This window comes from Hemitrygon akajei, chromosome 1, assembly GCF_048418815.1.
Source record: "Hemitrygon akajei chromosome 1, sHemAka1.3, whole genome shotgun sequence".
Taxonomy (NCBI): domain Eukaryota; kingdom Metazoa; phylum Chordata; class Chondrichthyes; order Myliobatiformes; family Dasyatidae; genus Hemitrygon; species Hemitrygon akajei.
Genome location: NC_133124.1, coordinates 12283422 through 12308584, shown reverse-complemented (window position 1 = coordinate 12308584; position 25163 = coordinate 12283422). Strand labels below are relative to the sequence as shown.

The 25163-nt window shown below is 41.6% G+C and overlaps 1 protein-coding gene across 44 annotated transcripts in view; it reads left to right on the top strand.

Moving 5' to 3' along the window:
• clasp2 (cytoplasmic linker associated protein 2) overlaps positions 1 to 24882 on the top strand; it is a 380510-nt gene extending 355628 nt beyond the window's left edge. For all 44 annotated transcript variants that reach the window (XM_073035883.1, XM_073034575.1, XM_073035242.1 and 41 more), the window contains 4 exons: positions 4777 to 4905; positions 10557 to 10763; positions 14201 to 14317; positions 23278 to 24882. In XM_073035883.1, coding sequence (XP_072891984.1) covers positions 4777 to 4905; positions 10557 to 10763; positions 14201 to 14317; positions 23278 to 23364 — 540 coding nt within the window. In that variant the 3' untranslated portion in view covers positions 23365 to 24882. The remainder of the gene's footprint in view (positions 1 to 4776; positions 4906 to 10556; positions 10764 to 14200; positions 14318 to 23277) is intronic.
• The last annotated feature ends 281 nt before the right edge of the window (positions 24883 to 25163 follow it).

The following is a 25163-nucleotide window of genomic DNA, read 5'->3' as shown; positions in this document are numbered from 1 at the left end:
GTTGAGCGACCAGCCCACATTCCAAACCGTAAGGCTCTCTCTCTCTCTCTCTCTCTCTCTCTCTCTCTCTCTCTCTCTCTCTCTCTCTCTCTCTCTCTCTCTCTCTCTCTCTCTGCGATTCTCACAAAGGAGGGGGCTGAGGTCATAACACCTCCCCTCTTAAAAGTTTTTTACCAGCGGTTAAAAACAAGTTGGTACAGGATTTTTTCTGGACTCTAACATACTACACAAGCTTTTCTCTTCACAGAGTACTACCGTTATACATTCCAGTCAGTATCTAAACAGGTAACAATTACAGTGCCCCTTTCTTTAATATCTTAACCTCACGTACCGTACTAAAGTCTGGTAGCATCAAACTTCAGCTCAATAACCACCTATTTTTATTTATTTTCTTCAGCAACACAACTAAGGAGGTGTGATCTTAGCCTAGGTGCATCTACAAAAGTTTATACAAATACTAATCGTTTCGGTCGTGTTATTTCATCGGCAGGTCTCCAAAGGGGTTGTCTTTATTATGCACAGGCTTTGGGCGCAAACCCATACAACTGGCGTCGCTGTTTAAAAATGACAACTTCTATTGACCATCGCCTCTTTCCCGGGGAGTCCCCCCTTGGGAAACTTGAGTAATTTGGCGAGGTACTCTCCCGCCTTTCCTTTCCACGAGGGTTATTCTCTTAACTCCATGTCCCCAACCTAGTCCATCATGGGAATTTCCGCCCAATTCTTTAATGCTACACAGGTAGTTAACCCTTTTGTCAAGACCATACAGGCTGATGTGTTTTAGTTCGAACCTTTTTCTCCGGCCGCATTTAAATTTCGGCTTCCTCACAGCGCTTTCTTGAATAACAATAGCGTGTGAGGCCCCTTTACATTCCAAATCAACCTGTAATCGATGCGCAGGCATCAATCTAGACTTTAACTTTTTTTTCTTCGATTTGGGAACTACGGATTTACCGTTCTCCTCCACAACAACAGTTATCTCCCCATTCGTAAACTCCACCTTAACTCTGAACACCCCCTTCAGCACAGACACCTTCTTCCCCGAACCAAGTCTATCTGATCCAAAAGGACGGCCGTCTCGTCCAGCCGAGTCAAATACCTCAGACTTTTTCTGAGCTCCGTGACTAGGTTTAGGACCACGGGCCTCCCCATCTTGGACACACTCAAACGGGGCATTCGCCTCTTCCAGGCTTTCAATCCCCAGACCCTTTTCAAATTCTAACGTCCTCTGATCCTCCCAGTTACTCTCTGGGCAACTCACTTCCGAAGTAAACTCAACCCCTTGGGCTGAAACAACCTCATCTGCTAATCCAGCAGACTTCTTCAAGGTAATGGCATCCTTTTCATCGAGGACTGCCCTCATTTCATTATCGGGAACACCTTTAGACTCATCCAGGTCCAACCCTGGACCTTTTAACAGCTTTATCTGTTTCTCATCTTTATTTCCTACCTCTAGGACCTTTTTCTTCGCTAAAGGAGGATCTACCTTCTCTCCTTTCTCTCCTTTTACGTTACTATTCCTCGTTTTACCACCCTCGAAACCCTCGTGGCACAGGGTCGGTAAAAACGTCTGAGCCAAATTTAAACTGCTCGCTTTCTCAGCTGCCGCTCTCAACAGGCTGCGAGTGTCCGCGCATGTGGGATAGCTCGGGGACTCTATGGGCGGGGCCTCAACTCTCACGGGCTGGGTTTTTAGGTTCACGGCTGCTCCAATCTTCCCACCCGCTAGGTTGTTACCCAGAAGGACGTCCACGCCTTTCCCCGGCAACTCCGGCAGGACCCCCAGTTCCACTGGTCCCAACACCAACTCACAATCTAGAAGGACCCTATGCAAAGGCACTACCTCGGTCCAGTTTCCTATGCCTCTCAGGGCTACCTCGCCCGTCGGAGGTCCGAATGGTAATACGTTACGGCTAATTAATGATAGCTCCGCCCCCGTGTCTCTCCAAATCCGTACGGGGATAGGCGGGTCCCCCTTCCTCACAGACACGGTTCCGGGTGACAGATAAATCTCCGACCCCTTGCGCTCTCTGCTCCCCTGGGACCCTCTTGCCAATTTTCTGATTACCACTGCACGCTCTCTCTCTCTCTCTGGCTCCTTTCTCGGAGCAAAGCATTTAGATGCAATATGACCCACCTTTCCACAATTAAAACAGGTTAAACCAGGAAATCTCCAGGTTTCCTGCCTGTTATCCTCACTTTTTCTGCTAGCTCCCGGCGGGATCTCCGCTCAGCCGGCGGGCTTTCCCTACCATTCCGACGGTCTCTCGGGTAACTTTTTGGCGAGGAAAACTTTGTCTTGTGGGTTAGGGCATATTCATCTGCGAACCTAGCAATTTCTGAGATGGACTGATTCGTCCTCTCATTTAAATACATTCGGATCTCTTCCGGAACACAACCTTTAAATTCCTCAATCAAAAATAACTCCCTGAGACGCCCATAATTCTCGGCCACCTTTTCCGCGGTGCACCAACGGTCCAAGAGCACACCCTTCTCATGGGCTAGCTCGGTATATGTTTGATTCCACCCTTTCCTTAAATTTCGGAACCTTTGTCTATACGCCTCAGGTACTAACTCGTAACCTCGGAGAATGGCCTCCTTTACTTGGTCATAATTCCCTTCCCCTTCTGGGGGTAACGCAGCATATGCCCGCTGTGCTTTCCCTCGTAACACACTTTGTAACAACGCCACCCACTGCTCTCTGGGCCACTTCTGATTCACTGCCACCTTTTCAAAAAGCAAGAAATAACTATCAACATCCGTCTCCTCGAAGGGGGGGACCAACCTCAACGCCCGACTAACATCAAACCCCTCCTCTCTCTCTTGCCCTTGAGCTCTTCGCTCTTGCTTTCGCCTGTCCAGCTCCAATTCATGGCTCCTTTGTTTCTCTTTCTCTTCTGCTTCTGCTTCTAGCTGCTTTAGCTGGAGCTCATGACCCCGTTTCATCTCTAATTCCTTTAGTTTGAACACCTGCTCCCTTTCCTTTTCCTTTTCCTTTGCAGCTCGTTCCTCAGCCTTTTCCTTTGCAGCTCGTTCCTCAGCCTTTTCCTTTGCAGCTCGTTCCTCAGCCTTTTCCTTTGAAGATCATGTTCCAACCTTACTTTCTCCAACTCTAACTGATCTGCCCCACTCGCTAATCTCTTTTCGGGGATATTTTCCAAATCCTCAGCTGCAAACACCTTCTTCCCAATGTAATACTGATTTATGGCCCTTCACACTTCCTGCTTTTTCATTGATGACCTCACCTCTGCGAGGTCTAACCCCTTTGCCAGATTTACCAAGTCTGATTTGGTAGCCGTCCCTAGCGCCTCTACAGTCGGGTTTCTCATAAATTCACCCACATCCATCTTTGCTGGTTTCCTGTCTGGCTACCTGCATAACCAGATTTAAGTTTGGACTTACAGCCCGATTCACTGACCCTCCCCTTTGGTTTCAAATCCCGGACGAGCCCCCACTTGTTACGTTCCCCAGTAACCGGGTGACTTACCAGCAAAGATAGATAGGTCCGCTGAAGCCTGGTGCTACTATTTCCAAACGTTTTTATTTATAAAGGGGCACAAACGTATGGTTACTACAAAACATTCAGACCATATACATCGTCAAAACTCAATCTAAAGCACAGGTGTAGTAATAATCAAAAATGAGCTCTATCGTTGTCTAGGGGATACTGAGTCCAATTGGGTATAAGAGTCACTCAAAGTCTGCAGGCTTCCCCGTTTCGGGAACCGCTGACATTTCACGTGTTGGATAGAAAGAGAAGGAACACTTGCCCGTCGTCTTTGCGAAGCAAATCCCTGTTGTTAGTTAAAACGGTTTGTCCTCTGGTTCCAGCCACAGACTCCCGATCCGGAATCTAACGCACGTGGCTTCCTTCAAAATGGCTTCCCGCTCCGACGGGAAGCACTATCGTGTCTTCTTCGTGTGTCTCCTTGGTGCGTCTGAGGCCCCGCCTCGGCAGCCCACCTTTTATCTGGACTGGCAGGGTTGTCGATGTCCATCAGGGTCGGGGGGCGAGGCAATCTTTCTCCCATCACCCATCTCACCTTGCCCTGAGGGTCTGCACGTAGGCCAGTTCCTTATTCCACAAAGGTGTCTCCCAAGACAATGGCTATGTCCAAGGCTTTTGTCTTGTTGAGCGACCAGCCCACATTCCAAACCGTAAGGCTCTCTCTCTCTCTCTCTCTCTCTCTCTCTTGCGATTCTCACAAAGGAGGGGGCTGAGGTCATAACAAACTATAATAGTGTCAATCTAAGCACTACAGTACCATGGTACCCAAGGTGGCATTGTGCTAACCACTATGCCACCTTAGCGCCAATGTTCAAGGCAAATATTAATAGATTTGTGGATATTTAAAGGATTGTGATATGGGGGTAAGACAGGAAAACAATATTTGCAGTAGGATTTTTTTTTGAATGGCAGACATTGCTTGGAGCTGAATGACCTCCTGCTTCTATCTCTTACATTGTTTATGAATTACTGTTCACTTTGGAATGAAATTAATGTGTGAAAAATATTTGCCAGTTGAATGATCTGATGCTAGTGACATGTTGAAATCTTTAATGCATTTACCGTTTCATTCTTTGCCTCTCAGGAAGTAATCACCTAAGTTTCCTAATCTTCAAATAACTAATTCTGAAGTGACACTTTTGTTATTAGATGGAATTTCAAATTCTGAAAACCTCCCTCCTGTTCACCTCTGTGTCCAGTCACTGTCTTCAAAGTATTTGCATTGGGGGTTTATTAACATAGAGTTTCTTTTCTCTTGATAATTGCAGCATACGATCAGAGCATTAGCACTGCGAGTTTTAAAAGAGATTTTGAAACATCAGCCAGAAAGATTCAAAAATTATGCGGAGCTCACCATCATAAGAACACTGGAAGCTCACAAAGATCCCCAAAAAGAGGTTGGTTTATTACTGATCCTTTTGCAAAGGAAGAAATAAAATGTCAGGCTGCCATATTGTTTCAATGAAAGTAAACTGATTACACAGAAAAATAAAAGTTTACAAATGGATTGGTAACATATAATTTTCTTTTGTCATCAGTTCAGGAAGATTTACAAGGTGTTAATCACAATTAAGACACAAAATATTGGGGTATATGACTGATGTGAAAAGTAAATTATGGATTAAACATATGACGAATGGAATGTCGAAAGGATCGATACTGGATTCCCAACTGTTCACAATATGCGTTGTAATATATCTGTAAATCTAAATGCTACAGGGTAGTTTGGAAGCTGAGGAGGGTACAGAAAGACATCAAGGACATACTGATAGCTATCATAGCAGTTAGTGTAATAATTTACAGCACAGCTGTAATATCGGGCTTTGATTCCTGCCACTGTCTGTAAGGAGTTTGTAGACTCACCCTGTAACTATATGGGTTCACCTAGGTGCTTCAGTTTCTTCCCACATTCCAAAGATGTACAGTTAGGGTTAGTAAGTTGTGGGGATGCTACGTTATAAACACAAAAAATTCTGTTGAATCTGGAAATCCAGAGGAACACGCACACAAAATGCTGGAGGAACTCAACAAGTCAAGCAGTTTCAAGCCAAAACCCTTCATCAGGAATGGAAAGGAAAGGGGAAGATGCCAGAATAACAAGGATGATGAGGGGAAAGGAGTACAAGCTGTAAGGTGATAGGTGAAGCCAAGTGGTTGAGAGAGATGAGGTGAAGGCAGAAGCTGAGAGGTGATAAGTGGAAAATATAAAGGGCTGGAGAAGAAGGAATCTGATCAGAGAGTGGACCATGAGAAAAGGGAAGGGCACCAGGTGGAGATGATAGGCAGGTGAAGTGAAAAGGTAAGAAGGGAGCCAGAGTGTGGAATTGAAGAAGGGGGAAGGGGAAGGCTGGGGGAAAATTTCCAGAAGCTGGAGAAATCAATGTTCATGCCATCAGGTTGGTGACAAACTAAAAAGAATATAAGGTACCTGAATCACTGAGAGTTAATGTGCTGTAGGTATTGTACATTGATCCTTGTTGTAAAAGAATTTGAAGCATCATATGGCTCTGGTGAGACCTTTTAAGACCATAGGACACAGGAGCAGAATTGGGCCACTCGGCCCATTGAGTCTGCTCTGCCATTCCATCATGGTTGATTGATTATCCCTCTTAACCCCATTCTCCTTCCTTCTCACCATAACCTTTGATGCCCTGTATAATCAAGAACCTATCTACCTCTGATTTCAGTATACTTAATGACTTGGCCTCCACAGCCGTCCTTGCCAATGAATACCACAGATTCACCATCCTCTGGCTAAAGAAATTCTTTCTCATCCCTGTTCTAAATGGACGTGCCTCTATTCTGAAGCTGTGCCCTGTGGTCCTAGACTCACCCACATCTACTTTATCCAGGCCTTTCCATATTCGATAGGTTTCAATGAGATCCCCCGCCCCCCCTTCTAAACTCCAGTGAATATAGACCCAGAACCATCAAACTCCTCATGCTTTAACACTTTCATTCCCAGAATCATGCTTGTGAACCTCCTCTGAATTATCTCCAATGCCAGCACATCGTTCCTTACATAAGGAGCTAAAAAGTGCTCACAATACTGGAGGTGCGTCCTCACCGATGCCTTATAAAACCTCTACATCACATCCTTGCTCTTATGTTCTAGTCCTCTCAAAATGAATACTAACCTTGCATTTGCCTTCCTCACTACCCTGACTCAACCTGCAAGTTAACCTTCAGGTAATCCTGCACAAGAACTCTCAAGTCTCTTTGCACCTTGGATTTTTGAAATTTTCCTCATTTAGGAAATAGTCTACATTTCTGTTCCTCTACTAAAGTGCATGACTGTGCACTTCCTGACACTGTATTCCATCTGCCACTTCTTTGCCTGTTCTAATCTATCTATGTCCTTCTGCAGCCTCCCTGCTTCCTCAACACTACCTGTCCCTTCACCTGTCTTCATACCATCAAAGCCATCAATTCTATCATCCAAATCATTGACATATAAAGTAAAAGGGAACCATCCTTACACCAACCCGTGTGGAACACAACAACCAGAAAAGGCTCCCTTTGTTCCCACTCTTTGCCTCCTGCCAATCAGCCAATCCTCTATCCATGCTCATATCTTTTCTGTAGTACCATGTGCTCTTTTAAAGGAGCCTCGTGTGTGGCACCTTGTCAAAGGCCTTCCGAAAAATCCATGTACATAACATTCACCAATTCTCCTTTATCTGTCCTATTTGCTATTTCCTCAAAGAATTCAGAATTTTGGGAAATCTCACTGACTTTGGTGTATTTTATCATGTGCCTTCAAGTACCCCAAAACCTAATCCTTAATACTGGATTCCCAATATCTTTCCTACCAGTGAAGTCAGGCTAACTTTCCTATCTTTTGCTTCGCTCTCTTGAAGAGTGGAATGACATTTGCAATTTTCCAGTCCTCCGGAACCACGTCAGAATCTAATGATTCTTGAAAGATCACTGCTGATGCATCCACAATCACTTCAGCTATCTTCTCCATAGTAATAGCAACTGCAGTCACCTCTGCCCTCCAACATCCTGAACATCCGGAGAAATTTGGATGGGAGGAGTATGGACTGCTATGGTTCAGGTCAATAGGGGTAGGCAGATTAATGGTTCGTTAATAATTAGATGGGCCTAAAGGCCTCCGCTTTAAATATACCCAATGACATGATTATAAGACCAGAAGACATAGGAGCAGAATTAGGCCATTTGGCCCATCAAGTCTGCTCTGCCATTCAATCATGGGATGGCTGATCCTTTTTTTCCCTCCTCAACCCTAGTCCCTGGCCTTCTCCCCATAATCTTTGATGCCGTATGTAATTAAGAACCTATCAATCTCTGCCTTAAATACACCCAATAACCTGGCCTCCACAGCTGCTTGTGATAACAAATTCTACAAATTCACCACCCTCTGCCGAAATTTCTCCGCAGCTCTGTTTTAAATGGGCGCCCCTCTATCCTAAGGCTGTGCCCTCATGTCCTAGGGTCCCCCACCATGGGAAACATTCTTTCCACATCTACTCTGTCTAGGCCCTTCAACATTTGAAAGGTTTCAATGAGATCCGCCATTGTCCTTCTAAATTTCAGCAAATACAAACCTAGAGCCATCAAACATTCCTCATATGATAACCCTTTCATTCCCGGAATCTCCTTGTAAGCCTCCTCTGGACCCTCTTCAATGCCAGCATATCTTTTCTTAGATGAGGAGCCCAAAACTGTTCACGATACTCAAGGTGAGGCCTCACAAATGCCTTATAAAGCTTCAGCATTAGATCCCTGCTCTTGAATTCTAGACCACCTGAAATTAATGCTAACATTGCATTTGCCTTCCCTAACACCGACTCAACCTGCAAGTTAACCTTTAGGATATTCTGCACAAGGGCTCCCAAATCCCTTTGCATCTCAGATTTTTGAATTTTCTCCCCACTTAAAAAATAGTCTGCACATTTATTTCTATTACCAAAGTGTATGACGATGCATTTTCTAACATTGTATTTTATATGCCACTGTCTTGCTGGTTCTCCTAAACTGTCTTAAGTTCTTCTGCAGCTTACCTGTTTCCACAACACTACCTGCTGCTTAACCAATCTTCGTATTATCTGCAAACTTGGCAACAAAGCCATCTGTTCCATCATCTAAATCATTTATATACAGCATGGAAAGAAATGGCCCTAACACCAAACCCTGTGGAACACCACTAGTCACTGGCAGCCAACCAGAAAAGGATCCTTTTATTTCCACTTGCTGCCTCCTACCAATCAGCCAGTGCTCTAACCATGTTAGTAGCTTTCCTGTAATACCATGGCCTCTTAACTTGGTAAGAAGCCTAATGTGTGGCACCTTGTCAAGGGCCTTCTGAAAGTCTACATACACAACATCCACTGCATCTCCTTTATCTATCCTACTTGTAATCTCCTCAAAGAATTCCAACAGGTTCATCAGGCAAGATTTTCCCTTAAGGAAACCACGTTGGCTTTGTCCTATCTTGTCTGATGTCACCAAGTACTCCATAACCTCATCCTTAACAATTGACGCCAACATCTTCCCAACCACTCCAACCACTGAGGTCAGACTAACTGGTCTCTAATTTCCTTTCCGCTGCCTTCCTCCTTTCTTAAAGTGTGGCGTGACATTTGCAATTTTCTGTTCCCCTGGCACCATGCTATAGTCCAATGTTTTTTGAAAGATCATTGCTAATGCTTCCACAATCTTTAGTGCAACCTCTTTCAGAATCCTAGGTGCAGTTCATTTGGTCCAGGTGACTGTACCATGAAAGACTAAGGTCTTTCAGCTTTTTGAACACCTTCTTCCTTGTAATAGTAACTGCACTCCTCTTCTCTCACACCCTTCAACATCTGACACACTGCCAGTGTCTTCCACAGTGAAGACTGATGCAGAATACTCAATTAGTTCATCTGCCATCTCCTTGTCCCCCATAATTATTCTCCAGCCTCATTTTCTAGCGATCCTATATTTACTCTCAGATCTCTTTTATTTTTTACATGCTTGGAAAAAGCTTGATATCCACGTTGATAGTTTTTGCTAGCTTGCTTTCATATTTCATCTTTTCCCTTCTAATGATTCTTTTTGTTGCTCTCTGTAGGTTTTTAAAAGCTTCCCAATCCTCTATCTTCCAACTATTTTTTGCTTTGTTGTATGCTGTCTCTTTTGTTTTTTCATTAGCTTTGACTTCCCTAAACTTTGATGTCCACAGCTATCCATGGCAATGAATTCCACAAAGTCACCACCCTCTGGGAAGTGATAAGGTGCAAAGAATTACTTGAACTGTGCAAACTAGTCCTCACTAAGTACAATATCTTTGTAATTGGTGCTTACGATAGTAATAAATAGTACATTCCTTTGTCCAAGATAGGATAGGAAAGAGCAAAGTAAGTAGTGGGAACTGTATTTTGCAACACAGGCACAGGATGATAAATGATAAATTACAGATCTGGTGGGACCAGTTTCTGATAAAATATCTCCAACTAAGTCATTACTATTATTTCCCAATTATTCTGGAATCTTGTGTAATTCATTTTTTTAAAATTGCTGAGTGATACAGGAGATTGGATTCACCTGGGGAGAAGGCAGTTACTTGGAGCTCTTTCAAGCACTGAGGACTAGTTAATATTGCATTTTTATCTTCCCTATGGTTTTTTTATGAACAGGTTAAATTCTAAAGACGTCTGAGTTTGGGTTTGTTAAGGGGTTGCTGTGTTGGCACTCAAAACACAGTGACATTTGCAGCACATTTCAGACTATGTTGGGCGTTGGCGCAAACAACACATTTCACTGTATGTTTCGATGTACATGTGACAAATAAAGCTAATCTCTGGCATGTCAGGTTCTGATTGCACAATGAAATGTTTTTCATTCGAATCTTGTCTATTAGCAAATCATTTGTACTTTAAAGTAGGGACACTGAGAAATACTTTAATAACGCCACATTTCCCTATGGATATGTTGAGTACTGATTTCTCACCAATGCAAAGCCACCAATTTAATATAAGTGTAAGTAATATTATGGTACCTAACAAGATTCAATGAGTTCTAACATCTTTCTGTTCTTCATTAGGTGGTAAGAGCTGCTGAAGAAGCCGCTACAGCCTTGGCCACATCTATCAACCCTGAGCAATGCATCAAAGTGCTTTGTCCTATTATACAGACAGCAGAATGTCCTATCAACCTTGCAGCAATCAAAATGCAAACCAAGATCATAGAGAGAGTCCACAAAGATGTTCTGAACCAGTTATTACCTGAAATAATTCCTGGACTGTTAATGGTATGTAACTACATTGTTTCAGATACATATCATTTATGTGTAACTAAAATCCCAAAAGGTTATAGTTGTAGTTGAAAAGTTGAATGGTAGGTGAATAACTGGCTTCATAATATCATTAATGCAAATCATTCAAGGCATTTAGATAAGATTGTATACTGACTGAATATGAAATTGACTTTGGCTGAATTGAAGATTTGAGTGACAGATGGTGCAATTTAGTCTTATTATTTCCATTAGATACAACTCGCCCATTCACCTTTTTCCTTCCTCCTTCAATTTCTGTTGTTTTACCTTGCTGTTCTCCCATTCCTTTTCTTTTGCCTTCCTTTCCTTTTCTCCACCTTCCTCTCTCTTCTCACTTGTATTCCCTCCTAGATCTTGATCGTGATATTTTCCAATCAGCTTAAACTAAAGGAAGCACTGGTCTTGACTACTGTCACTCAAATCCAAAACAAAGTGATTGGTTTACTATAAATGACACTATAGTCCAATTTCAGTCTTTCACTTTTATGATCTTAAATTATTGGTAATTTGTACTATGTCTAATTAATATTTGTGCCCCCAAGCTATTCAGCCATTATCCATGGAAGTAGATTCTTCCAAAATATTTAAGCTGGAATTGCCAAGATGTATACACCACCAGTAAAGATCCCCTGACTGCCTTTTGTTGCGAGCCTAACCCACAAGGACAGAGGTAGAATAATAGGCCATTTACCCCCATATATTGTGTCTGTTGTTCTGTAAGATCATGCCAGACCTTTCACCAAAGCACCACTTTCACATACCAAACACTTCAGTCTTGATTGCTCTACGGACTCACTTTAAAGAGCTCTACAGCTCATATTTTCAATATTTTTTTATTTGCACATTGGTTATTTGTCAGTCTTTTTTTATGTGTAGTTTTTCTTAAATTCTTTTGTATGTCTTTATTTTCCTGTAAATGCCTGCAAGAAAATGAATCTCGAGGTATAGAACCATAGAACACTACGGCACAGTACAGGCCCTTCAGCCCTCCATGTTGTGCTGACCCATATAATCCTTAAAAAAAAGTACTAAACCCACACTACCCCATAACCCTCCATTTTTCTTTCATCCATGTGCCTATCCAAGAGGCTCTTAAATACCCCTAATGTTTTAGCCTCCACCACCATCCCTGGCAAATCATTCCAGGCACTCACAACCCTCTGTGTAAAAATCTTACCCCTGATGTCTCCCCTAAACTTCCCTCCCTTAATTTTGTACATATGCCCTCTGGTGTTTGCTATTTGGTGCCCTGGGAAACAGGTACTGACTACCCACCCTATCTATGCCTCTCATAATCCTGTAGACCTCTATCAAGTCTCCTCTCATTCTTCTACGCTCCAAAGAGAAAAGTCCCAGCTCTGCTAACCTTGCTTCATATGACTTGTTCTCCAAACCAGGCAACATCCTGGTAAATCTCCTCTGCACCCTCTCCATAGCTTCCACATCCTTCCTATAATGAGGTGACCAGAATTGAACACAGTACTGTAAGTGTGGTCTCAGCAGAGATTTGTAGAGTTGCAGCGTATATATCTTCTGTGATAACAAATTGACTTTACTTTGATTTTGACTTTATAAGTATGTCAATTTATCTCAAGCGTTAGTAACTGAGCCTCCACAGCCAACTTGGATAGGGAATTTGAAAGGTACTCTTTTTTTTCTGGTTGATGAAGTTTCTTCCTAACTCAGCCCTGAAAGTTTGAACCCATGGTTATAGTCATGCCAGCCAGAGAAATATGATCCATTTATCTTCCTAGTCAAGCCCCAGAAGGATATTTCACTGCAATGTAGGCTCACTGCAGTGAATTTTCATTGTAACCTACAACAATATAACCTTACTAAGCTAGAAGACCATAATGTATTATTCTAAGTCTGCATTAAAAGCCTTTACTCATTTATTCAAGTGCTCTTGCAGTAAAGGCTAAACAAGTTGCTTGCTCTTGCTGCACTTTTACATTCAGTTAGTCCTCTTTCGGTCCCCCCACTATTTAAAAAAAACTGTTTCTTTCTATTTTTTCTACTGAACAGGATAATCACATTTTTCCACATTATATACCACTGTTTTCCAGATTATATTACATTTCTCCTGCTCTCACTTTCTACTTCCTCCTCACAACCCACACTGTCCACTTTGTGTCTTCAGCAAACTTTGTCGTCTCAGCCAAATTGTTCACATAATCTGTGAACAACTCAGGCCCAAAGAGCAATCCCTGCAGCCCACCACTAGTCACAAGCTTTCAAAACCAATTTACTTCTACTTTCTGATTTGCGTCCGTTAATTCTGTTGCCCTCCGCCATTCCTAGGTCCTCTCTTATTAGATTCCATCTTCTATGTTACTTCTGCTTACCAACTCCCAGCTTTTTTACATCATTCCCACTATCCCCACTCCCTCACCAGTCTATCACCCCCTTCACTTGAATCCATCTATCAACCAGCAGCTTTAGTTCCATCCCCTCTCCCCAAGTTTTTATACTGGCTATCTCCCCTCTTCCCAGTCCTAATGAAGGGTCTCAACTCAAAACGCTGACTGTGCATTTCCTTCTGTTGATGCTGCATGACCCACTAAGTTCCTGCAGCAGCTTGTGTGCTGTACCATTTCCAGAGGATTCCTCCAACAGTGAAGACAGGCGTAAAATCGTCTTTGAATTTATCTGCCTTTCCAAATTCGTTAACTTAACTTCTAGAACCAGTCCATAAATTACCCAGATTAACCTTAGGGGGTGTACAAACTCCTTACAGACTGCAGCTGAATTGAACCCAGGTTGCTGACACTATAATAATGTTACACTAACCACTAAGATTTGAAAAATAAAAGCTGTTTAAAATATAGACAAAACACTTTAAACCTAATGAATATTTTTTTTTAAACTAAAATAGCATAAATAAATGCTCTTCCCAAATGCACTCTACAAGGTTAGAGATAGACTGGGATGATTATTCCTGTACAAGACCGACTGCATCCGAACACTTTACTCAGTGAATTGCTATCCTGCTGCTGCCTTATTGGACGGTCCAGCAGCACAGCAACCAATTAGATTTAGCATCTTTTGACTTACAGCATGCTTCAGATTTCCACACTGGGCTGGATGTGCAAGACAACCAGAGCCACCAAAGTCAGAAACCACTGGCTATCCATCTGCTCCATTTTTTCTAATATTCTGCAGTTTCTAAAACACTTGTGGCCTAACTATTTGCAAGTGTATGGAAATAAACTACCAAAATTTTTCTGAACATTTTCCAAATCTTGAGAGGACAGTATAACACATTAATTTCTGTTTAAATGCTGAAGGAACTCAGCAACGTCTTTGGAAAGGAACTATGGGCTCCTCTAGCATTTTGTTTGTATTACTCTGGATTTCCAGCATCTGCAGAATGTCTTGTGTGTATGATTTCTGCTTAAATGTTTCCTTTGCAGGGTTATGACAATACGGAGAGCAGCGTCCGCAAAGCCAGTGTGTTTTGCCTTGTAGCCATTTATTCAGTAATTGGTGAAGATCTTAAACCCCATCTTGGCCAACTCACTGGCAGCAAGGTAAACTAAATGTATCATAATTGTATTTATGTTCCATTATACTCTATGATATTAGTGAAGTTTTTTGTGCTTAGTTGCAAACTAAGTAATCTGCCCATCACCTGCCCTTTCTGATCTAAAGCAACCTTCCCTGAATCCCAGAATTTAGGGTGAATTGTTGATTCCAGCTAAGTAGCCCACTAATATGACTGCTGCCATCAGGAAGAAGGCACAGGAGCTTTAGATCCCACACCACCAGGTTCAGGAATAGTTATTAATAGCTCTTGAACTGGTGTGGATAACTTCTCTCACCTCAACTCTGAATAGATTTCACAACCTATAATATGGACTTCAAGGATTTTACAACTTTTGTTCTTAGTATTAATTATTTATTTTTACTTTTCTTTTTGCACCATTTGTCTTTTGTACATTGGTTGCTTGTCAGTCTTCGTAGTTTTTTATTGATTCTACTGTATTTCTTTTTTCTACTGTGAACACCTGCAAGAAAATGAATCTCAGGGTTGTATATGGTGACATATATGTACTTCAATAATAAATTTAATTTGAACTTATATAATTTTCTTTAAAATTATGTGGATGTTCTTGGGCTGTGAAGAAGAGGTCTCAGAAATCAAATTATTGAATAATATTGCAGGGCATTATAATTCAAATTTATTTTGCAAAAGAGGAAATGGGTAAGATAACAATCACGAGTATAATGGCACTGAGCAAATTGTTGAAGCTATAAGTGACAGATCTCCAGATTCTGATGATAAGTAAGTGGTTGGCATGCTAGGTTGGCAGTAGAAGCATAGCGATGCTTGCGGCATATCCTCAAACTGTGTTGGTTGTTGATGTATATGACGCATTTCACTGTTTTGATGTATATGCGATGAATCAAACTAATCTCTAGTCTTACCTTAGGATTCATCCTAGATTCTGGGATTCAGGGAAGGTTGCTTTAGATCAGAAAGCGCAGGTGATGGACAGATTACTTATTTTGCATTTGTCATTGGAAAAATATTAGCAGCTGCTGTCAAACATGTTACAACAGATAATCAGGTGAAGGCACCATGGTTTGTGGAATGCATTTCAAGTTTGACCCATTTATTGGAGTTTCTTGAATTACACGTGTTTACACCATCTGAATTGGCTTGATTATTATAACCAATGGCAGATTGAAGCTTTGCCCTGTTTGCAAATTGTAAATATTCCCATACAATTTTTCTCTCAGGTATTATCAAAATGACTCACAGCTGAAGCACTCAGCTTTGTACAAATATGAGCATACAAATTATTTCAGAAAAATACAACAGTTTCAAAGTGTTTAGCGTTTTAAAGTGTTATAAAATTTTAAAACACACCAATCATAAAAGACAAATATTGGAGTCTCGATATCAAAGGATCTTGGGGTCCGGGACCATAGCTCAATGTCAGTGTCTGCACAGGTTGATAGAACTTGGGCTGTTTACAGTGTGTATGGCACACTTGCCTGTGTTAGTTGAGGCAATAAGTTCATGAGTCGGGAAGATATGTTGCTGCTTTATAAAACTCTGATTAGGCTGCATCTGAAGTATTTCATTCAGTTCTGGTTGCCCAGTTATAAGGCCATAGGACAGTGGAGCAGAATTAGGCTATTCAGCTCATTGAGTCTGCTCTGCCATTCCATCATGGCTGATCCCAGATCCCACTCAACCCAATACACCTGCTTCTCACCATATCCTTTGATGCCCTTATCAATCAGGAAACTATCAACTTTCACCTTAAATATACGCATGGACTTGGCCTCCACCACAGTCTGTGGCAGCCTGCTAAAAAGATTCTTCCTTACCTCTGTTCTAAGAAGTCGCCCCTCAATTTTGAGGCTGTCCCCTCTAGTTCTGGATGCCCCCATCAGAGGAAACATCCTCTCCACATCCACCCTACTAGTCCTTTCAACATTTGGTAGTTTTCAATGAGATTTCCCGCATTCTTCTAAATTCTAGTGAGTACAGGCACAAAGCTGCCAAACACTCCTCATATGTTAACCCCTTCATTCCTGGAATCATCCTGGTGAACCTCCTGTGGACTCTCTCCAATGATAACACAGACTTTCTGAGATAAGGGGCACAAAACTGTTGACGATACTCCAAGTGTGGCCTGACTAGTGTCTTATAAAGCCTCTGCATTATCTCCTTGCTTTTATATTATATTCTCCTTGAAATAAATGCCAACATTGCATTTGCCACCTTTACCAAAGACTCAACCTGTGAATTAACCTTCTGGGAGTCTTGCACAAGGACTCCTAAATCCATCTGCACCTTTGATGTTTGAACCTTCTCCCCATTTAAATAATAGTCCACACTATTGTTCCTTTTACCAAAATGCATTATCATACATTTCCCAACAGTGTATTTCATCTGCCACTTTTTTGCCCATTCTTCCAGTTTGTCTAAGTCCTGCTACAAACACGTTGCTTTCTCAGCACTATCTACCCCTCCACCTATCTTCATATCATTCACAAATTTTGCCACAAAGCCACTAATTCCACTATCTAAATCATTGACAAACAATGTGAAAAGTAGAAGTCCCAATACTGATCCCTGAGGAACACCACTAGTCACTGGCAGCCAACCAGAAAAGGCTCCCTCTATTCCTACTCGCTGCCTCCTGCCCGTCAGCCATTCCTCTATCCTAGTATCTTTCTTGAGATACCATCAGATTTTATCTTGTCAATCAGCCTTGTATGTGGCACCTTATCAAATGCCTTCTGAAAATCCAAGTAAGTAACATTCACTGCCTCTCTTTTGTTCACCCTGCTTGTTAGCTCCTGGAAGAACTCTAAACAGATTTGTCAGGCAAGATGTCCCTTTACAGAAACTATGCTGACTTTGACTTATTTTATCATTAGTCTCCAAGTATCCTGAAACCTCATCCTTAATAATAGACTCCAACACTTTCCCAACCACTGAGGTTAGGCTAACTGGCCTATAATTTCCCTTCTTTTGCCTTCCTCCCTGCTTAAAGAGTGGAGAGACATTGAAAATCTTCCAGTCCTCTGGGACCATGCCAGAATCAAGTGACTCTTGAAATATCATGACCAATGCATCCGTTTTCTCTTCAGCAACATCTCTTAGGACTCTGGGATGTAGTCCATCTGGTCCAGGTGACTTATCCATCTTTAGACCTTTGAGTTTACCTAGCTTTGAGTTTTACCTACTTTGTAATAGCTCCCTGACACTGACAGATCTCTGGCACCCTACTCGTGACTTACACAGTGAAAACTGATGCAAAGTACCCATTAACTTCATCTGCCATTTCTTTGTCCTCCATTACTACCTCACCTGCATCATTTTCCTATGGTCCAATATCAACTCTCACCTCCCTGTATCCTGCTTTATATTATTGGCTAACTTGCCCTCATATTTCATCTTTTCCATTCTTACAGTTTTTTTAGTTGCTGTTTGTTGGATTTTAAAAGCATCCCAATCATTCAACTTCCCACTCACTTTTTCTACGTTATATGCCCTTTCCTTGGCTTTTATGCAGTCCTTAACTTCCCTTGCCATTTGAGAACATCTTCTTCTGTGGGACATGTCTATCGTGTGCCTTGTGAACCATGTCCAGAAACTTCAGCCATCTCTGCTCTGCTATCATCCCTCCCAGTATCCTCCTCCTATCTACCCCTGGGCAAGCTCTTCTCTCATGCCACTGAAATTCCCTTATTCCATACTGATACATGTGACATGCTTCTCCCTCTCAAATTGCAGTATGAATTCTAACGAATCCTAAGGGTTCCTTTACATTAAGCTCCCTGATAAGATTCCCTGTCCTCTAGTAGGCTCAAACACAAGCTGCACTAAAAAGCCATCTCATAGGCATTCAACAAATCCCCTCTCTTGTGATCCGACACCAATCATATTTTCCCAATCCTCTTGCATATTGAAGTCCCCGTTATAATTGTGACATTACCTTTATTACATGCCTTTTCCAGCTCCCTTTGCAATCTCAACCCCAAATCTTAGCTACTATTTGGAGACCTATATATGATTCCCTAAACGTGTTTTTTTTTCACTCTTGCAGTATCTTAACTCCACCCACAAAGATTCAATATTCTCTGACCCAATGATACCTCTTTATAAAGATGTAATTCCACCTCTTACCAACAGAGCCACACCACCACCTATGCCTTCCTGCCTGTCCTTTCAATACAAAGCATATCCTTTGATTTTAAGCTCCCAACTATGGCCTTCTTTCTGCCACAACTCAGTGATGCCCACAACATCATACCTACCAATCTCTAATTGCACCATGAGTTCATCCACCTTATACTGAATGCACATTTAAATACAATACCTTCAGTCTTACATTTTTCGCTCTTTTGAATTTTGCCTTTGTTGTACAATTTAGCTCTACTCTGTCTGCATTTGTACCCAATAATGGGCTTGTCCTATTACATTACATTACATTCATGTTACATCTATCATCTACTTGTAAACCTGCTCGGTCATCAATATACGTCATTGATTTACTTGTTTATTATGTTTTATTTTATTTATTATTATTATTATTTTCTCTCTCTGCTAAATTAAGTATTGCATTGAACTGCTGCTGCTAAGTTAACAATTTTCACATCACAAGCCGGTGATAATAAACCTAATTCTGATTCTCCACTGAGGAGCTGTGTATTTGAAATGAGGAATGGTCAGCCTCACCTTCTTGTCCAAGTTGAGACTCAAGCTGCTCTCACACCATTCTACCAGCTGCTCTACTTCCTCTCTGTACCTCGTCTCATCTTTGATGAGACCAACCACTGTTGTGTCATCAGCAAAAGAACTGGATTCAGTTTGAACTGGATATAGTAATGCGGTCATGTGTCAGCAGCGAGATGAGCATGCAGCCCTGGGGCATGCCGGTACTCAGTGTGATGGAACAGATTGTTAGTGGCCTTTCAGTCAAGAAGTCCAGGATCCAGTTACAGAGAGAGTTGTTGAGACCCCACAAGGACAGTTTACCCACCAATTTCTGAGGTATGGTCTTATTAAATGCTAAGCTGAAGTCAATAAACAGCATCATGAGGCATCATTTTCCAGATGGGACAGGATGGAGTGGAGCACAGAGGCTATGGCATCAACATCAGTGGATCAATTTGAGCAACGAGTAAACTAGAAAGGGTCTAATGTAGCAAAAAGATGAGATCTAATGAAATCCGTAATCAGCCGCTCAAAGCACTTCATTATTGTTGAAGTCAGTGCCACTGGATGGTAGTTGTTGAGACAGGTTACTGTCACCAGGATGATGGTGGCCACCTTGGAGTCTGAGGGGACAGTGAACTGTCCCAGAGAGATGTTGAAGGTGTTTGTTAGGATTAACTGGGCTGCACAGTTTCTCAACACCCATCCAGACGTGTTATCAGGTCCCACAGCTCCACATGGATTGACCTTGGATAGGTCTTCCATATGAGCTGCAGCCAGATAAGAGAATGCCTGCTTCTCTCATCAGCACTTCATTCCATGCATCAAACCAAGTGTAAAAGATTTTCAGCCTATCAGGAAGTGAAGTGTAACTTGCTGCTGCGCAGGGTGGAATTGTAGTCCATTGACTTTGCTACTAGTGCTGGGAATACTACAGTCTGAATGCCCCGCCACATGCACCTCATGACTCTGGTGTCATAGTAATGACTGCGTATTCCTTCTGATTAATCCTGTACCTGAGAGCTGTCTTATCCCCCAATCTGAAAGCAGCATCCCAATCTCTCTTAACAGTGCCCAGACCTCTGTTGTCAGCCCTAACTTCTGATTTTTCCTCACGTAGATGTATTCAATAACAGTGACATCCTCAATGCACTTCTCCATGTAGTCAGTCACAGTTCTGTCATATTCATCGATATGTTAATGTGATATCCATAAGTAGCCACCTCCCTGAACAAGCTCTAGTCCGTGTTTTCAGAACAGTCCTGTAACACTGAGATTTCTCCTTCCGGCCAGGTCTTTATCTCTCTTTGAACTGGTTCGGCATGTTTTATCAGTGGTTGGTATGCAGGAATTAACATAACAGATAAAATGGTCAGAAAATCCATGTGGGGACAAGGCGCAGCTTTGTATGCACCAGCGATGTTGGTATAAGTCAGGTCTAAAGTATTCTCACCACTAGGAGCAAAGTCAATATGCTGATAGAATTTTGTGAGTATTGTTTTTTAGGTTAGCATGGTTGAAGTCAGAATCAGGTTTATTATCACCGGCACGTGACGTGAAATTTGTTAACTTAGCAGCAGCAATTCAATGCAATACATAATCTGGCAGAGAAAAAAATTACAATAATAAATAAATTAAAAATTATAATAAATAAACAAGTAAATCAATTATGTATATTGAATAGATTTTTTACAAAAACAGAAATAATGTATATTTTTTTAAAAATGAGGTAGTGTCCAAAGATTCAATGTTCATTTAGCATCGGATGGCAAAGGGAAGAAGCTGTTCCTGAATCGCTGAGTGTGTGCCTTCAGGCTTCTGTACCTCCTACCTGATGGTAACAGTGAGAAAAGGGCATGCCCTGGGTGCTGAAGGTCCTTAGTAATGGATGCTGGCTTTCTGAGACACCGCTCCCTAAAGATGTCCTAGGTACTTTGTAGGCTTGTACCCAAGATGGAGCTGACTGGATTTTCAACCCTGTGCAGTAGCCGCCCCATACCAAACAGTGATGCAGCAAGTTTATACAACATGGGTGAAGCCACATCAGGAATACTGTGTGTAGTTTGGTTGCCTCAGCAGAGAGGATGCAGAGAAGATTCTTCAGGATGTCCTGATTTGGAGGGGCTTAGTTATGCAGAGAGACTAGAAAGGCTGAGTTTGTTTACCATGGAGTGGACAAGACAAAGGGGGTGCCTGACAGAAGGGCATAGTTTGAGGGGCTGTATTTTATTAGTTCAAGTTCAATATATTGTCATCCAAACTGTACCCATGTATACTGCCAAACAAAACAACGTTCCCCCTGACCAGGGTGCACAACACAGTACATATAACTCACCCACAACCCATAAAGTAATATTACCACAAATAAATTAACAAATAATAAGGTTCATTTATGACACAAGTTAAAAAGTAAATGGTATAACACTACAGACACTTCATACGTAATGAGACCTAGGTGGTGGCAGAGAGTTTAGTAGTGTTCTGGCCTGGGGGAAAAAGCTGTTTCCCATTCTAATAGTTCTTGTCCTAATGCCACAGAGTCTCCTGCCTGATGGGAGGAGTTCAAAAAATTGGATGGAGGGATCCTTGACAATGCTAAGGACCCTGCTTACACAGCAATCCTGATAAATATCCCGATGATCCTCTCAGTAGCCCTTGCAATCTTTTATAAGGATTTGCAGTTAGGTGTCTTGCAATTCCCGTACCAGATAGTGATGCAGCTGGTCAGGGCACTCTCAATGGTGCTCCTGTAAAAATTGGTAAGAATGGGGCAGGGAAACCCTCTCTCTTCAAGAAATGGAGATACTGCTGTGCTTTCTTTACCAATGAGGTGGTGTTAGAGGAGATTTGATATGTCACCAAAGACACCAGCAAATTTCTGCAAATGTACTATTGACAACATTCTGTTGCATCACCATCTGTTATGCCACTGCACAAGATCGGAGAAAGCTGTAGAAGGTTGTAAACTCAGTCACTCCATCACAGGCATTAGCCTCCTCACTATTGAGGACATCTGCCAAAAGGTGATGCCTCATGAAGACAGCATCCTTGAGTAAGGTCCTCCACTCTGCTGGTCATGCCCTCTTCTCAATACTATCAAAGGAAGGAGGTACTGGAATCTGAACATCCACAATTTAGGAATCAACGATTTAGGAATGACTTCTTCCCCTCCATCCTCAGATTTCTGAACAGTTCATGAAGACAATTCACTATTTTGCGCTTCTTTTAAACTATATTTCTTATTGTACCTTAATTTTTTTATGGATTGTTCTTTACTGTTGCCACAAAACAATGAATTTCACAACATATACAGACAGACAGACAGACATACTTTATTGATCCCGAGGGAAATTGGGTTTCATTACAGTCTCACCAACCAAGAATAGTGTAGAGAAATAGCAATATAAAACCATAAATAATTAAATAATGATAACGATAATAAGTAAATTATGACAAGTGGAAATAAATCCAGGACCAGCCTATTGGCTCTGACCCTTCGAGGGAGGAGTTGTAAAGTTTGATGGCCACAGGCAGGAATGACTTCCTATGACGCTCAGTGTTGCATCTTGGTGGAATGAGTCTCTGGCTGAATGTACTCTTGTGCCTAACCAGTACATTATGGAGTAGATGGGAGACATTGTCCAAGATGGCATTCAACTTGGACAGCATCCTCTTTTCCAACACCACCGTCAGAGAGTCCAGTTCCACCCCCACAACATCACTGGCCTTACAAATGAGTTTGTTGATTCTGTTGGTGTCTGCTACCCTCAGCCTGCTACCCCAGCACACAACAGCAAACATGATAGCACTGGCCACCACAGACTCGTAGAACATCCTCAGTATCGTCCGGCAGATGTTAAAGGACCTCAGTCTCCTCAGGAAGTAGAGATGGCTCTGACCCATCTTGTAGACAGCCTCAGTGACAATAAATCTGATTCTAATTCTGTTAGGGTATGTAGTGGTAAACATACTCCATAAATGTCTGTAACCAGAGGATAAAGATCAAGGTAAGAAGCAAGAAGTGTTTGAGAAGCAGTAGAACAGAGACTCCTACAACACTTAGCAAATACCTGGACAAGCCAAGACACGGGGTTACAGCCCAAGTGGTGTTGATGGTTGGCATGAACAGAATGGGCAGAAGGGCCATATGCATTCTGTTCTATATGCCTCCGTGACTTTATTGTTTGAATTTGTGTTCTAACTTGCCCTACCATTCTGAATTCATTAGATTCACAAATGGATATTGTCCGCAATCCTGTTTAAATCAGGTTTATTGAAAAAGTAACCTTTATTTGTTTTGTGTTTCAGATGAAATTGTTGAATTTGTATATTAAACGTGCACAGACTGGATCCAGCACAAGTGGCTCGGCATCAGACCTCACTGGTCAGAGCTAGAGTTAGCAACTGCTTTCTCATGGGTCTTCAGGGGAAGGAACTGCTCACTCTTCGATGGAACTTTCATCATGGCTGTACACAGCAAATGACTTCCCTCAGTCTGCATGTGACTGTTACACCAAAATTTATTCCAAATCAGAGGAAACAGTATTAGTCAGTCCAGATAACACTCAAACCTTCTCGCCCAAGATCTCTGCGTCTTTTAATTAAAAGTTTACCAGTATTACTGTTGTATAAATAAAATGCTAATTATGATTAAAGAGGAATGCATTCAGCTTCAGAAAAGATTTTTTTTGCTTCTACCCAGCAGCGGTATTGTTTCTTTTTGCAACATAATTTGCTTCTGGTTAGATTTCACAAATAATCAGTAAAGGAGAAGCCTGCGATAAATCAGAGTGGAACCGGGTTGATGCAGAAACAACCTGCCTTGTTTTGAGTGCGTGCTGTCACAACAAAGCCCTAGGGATTGTAACTTTATTTCACGGAAAGTAGGGATCTAGAATCAGCCAGTTTTCTTGTGTTACCTTTTCGCCAACTTGCTCTGTGTTCCTTCCAACAAAAGGAATGCTAACCATAGCGAAGGAAGGTAGAAGAGTCTAGCATCCCTGACGTGCTGTTTCTCAGCAGCACATTTCGGTGTCTGTGTACGGGTTACATAAGGCTTGTACCATTTCCAAATGGATATGAACCACTCTTGCCATCACACCTTCTTCAAGCAGAGTGCATCGGAATGGAGTGCTCTACACAAGCACACTCAGTACGTAACATTCATGTTCAGTATGTAGTTCTTAAGTTCTACTAAAATGCTGGTAGAAAATCCATTGGGGTTTTGCCTAGTCGCTTTCAATAAGTAGACAGCAATTACAGTGATAATGTTACTGGCCTGCTTTCTGTATTGAATATGTTCCAGGAATCTAACATTTAAAAGCAACTATCTGTACACATTACCGTGCGAAAATCAAAAGATTTTGATAGCGTCCATTGTGGAAAGCAAGTACAACTGATAAATAGAAAAACGACAGCAGCTTATATTCGTGTTTTCTCTACCTCTGCAGCGGGTAGATTTTCTTTCAACCTGCTAAGTTCCACTTTTTAAGGAAAAAAATTAACGAAGTCTACCACTATTAATCAGTAGCTAATTTGAGTCATTCATAGTGACAAACATTGTCGTAAGCCAATACTGGAACTAGGTTTGTTGCCAGCTTGTTCAGTGATGATGTGCAAATGGACCTTGGGGTGTGAAGTCCAGAGCAAAAGTGAAATGAAATCGAAACGAAAAAGCAAAACATGAATCAGACTGTTTTGCTGCTGTTCGAACGTTGCTCTTTTTGTTTTATGAAAAATTTATAGAAATTTATTTAAAGATTTTAAGGGAACTGTTTATCTGTTTTTAAGCCCCTGCATCAAGAATATAGTGGTACGTGAATGTTTATTTGGACTACACTATTATTTGATGTATTTATAGTTATGTGCTTACAAATGTGCATACACTGGCAATAAACTGTATATAATATCTCATTCTTGTCACTAAGATTGATTATTCCATCATCTAGTTTTGAAATGTTTTGGAAAATATTAGAATCCAATATAAACTGCAAGGTTTTGCAAACATGTTTGGTTGTCATGATGATTTAGTAATTTGTGGCATGTGGATTCTGCCATTGCTACTCATTTGGGTAACTTCCAATAGGTTTCTGTGTCTCAATTTCTTACTTTAATTATGGAGAGTTGAATTTATTTTGTGGCTTGTGGGAAAAAAATATGCATTTTGAAACCAGTCTTTTATAAAATAATACTAA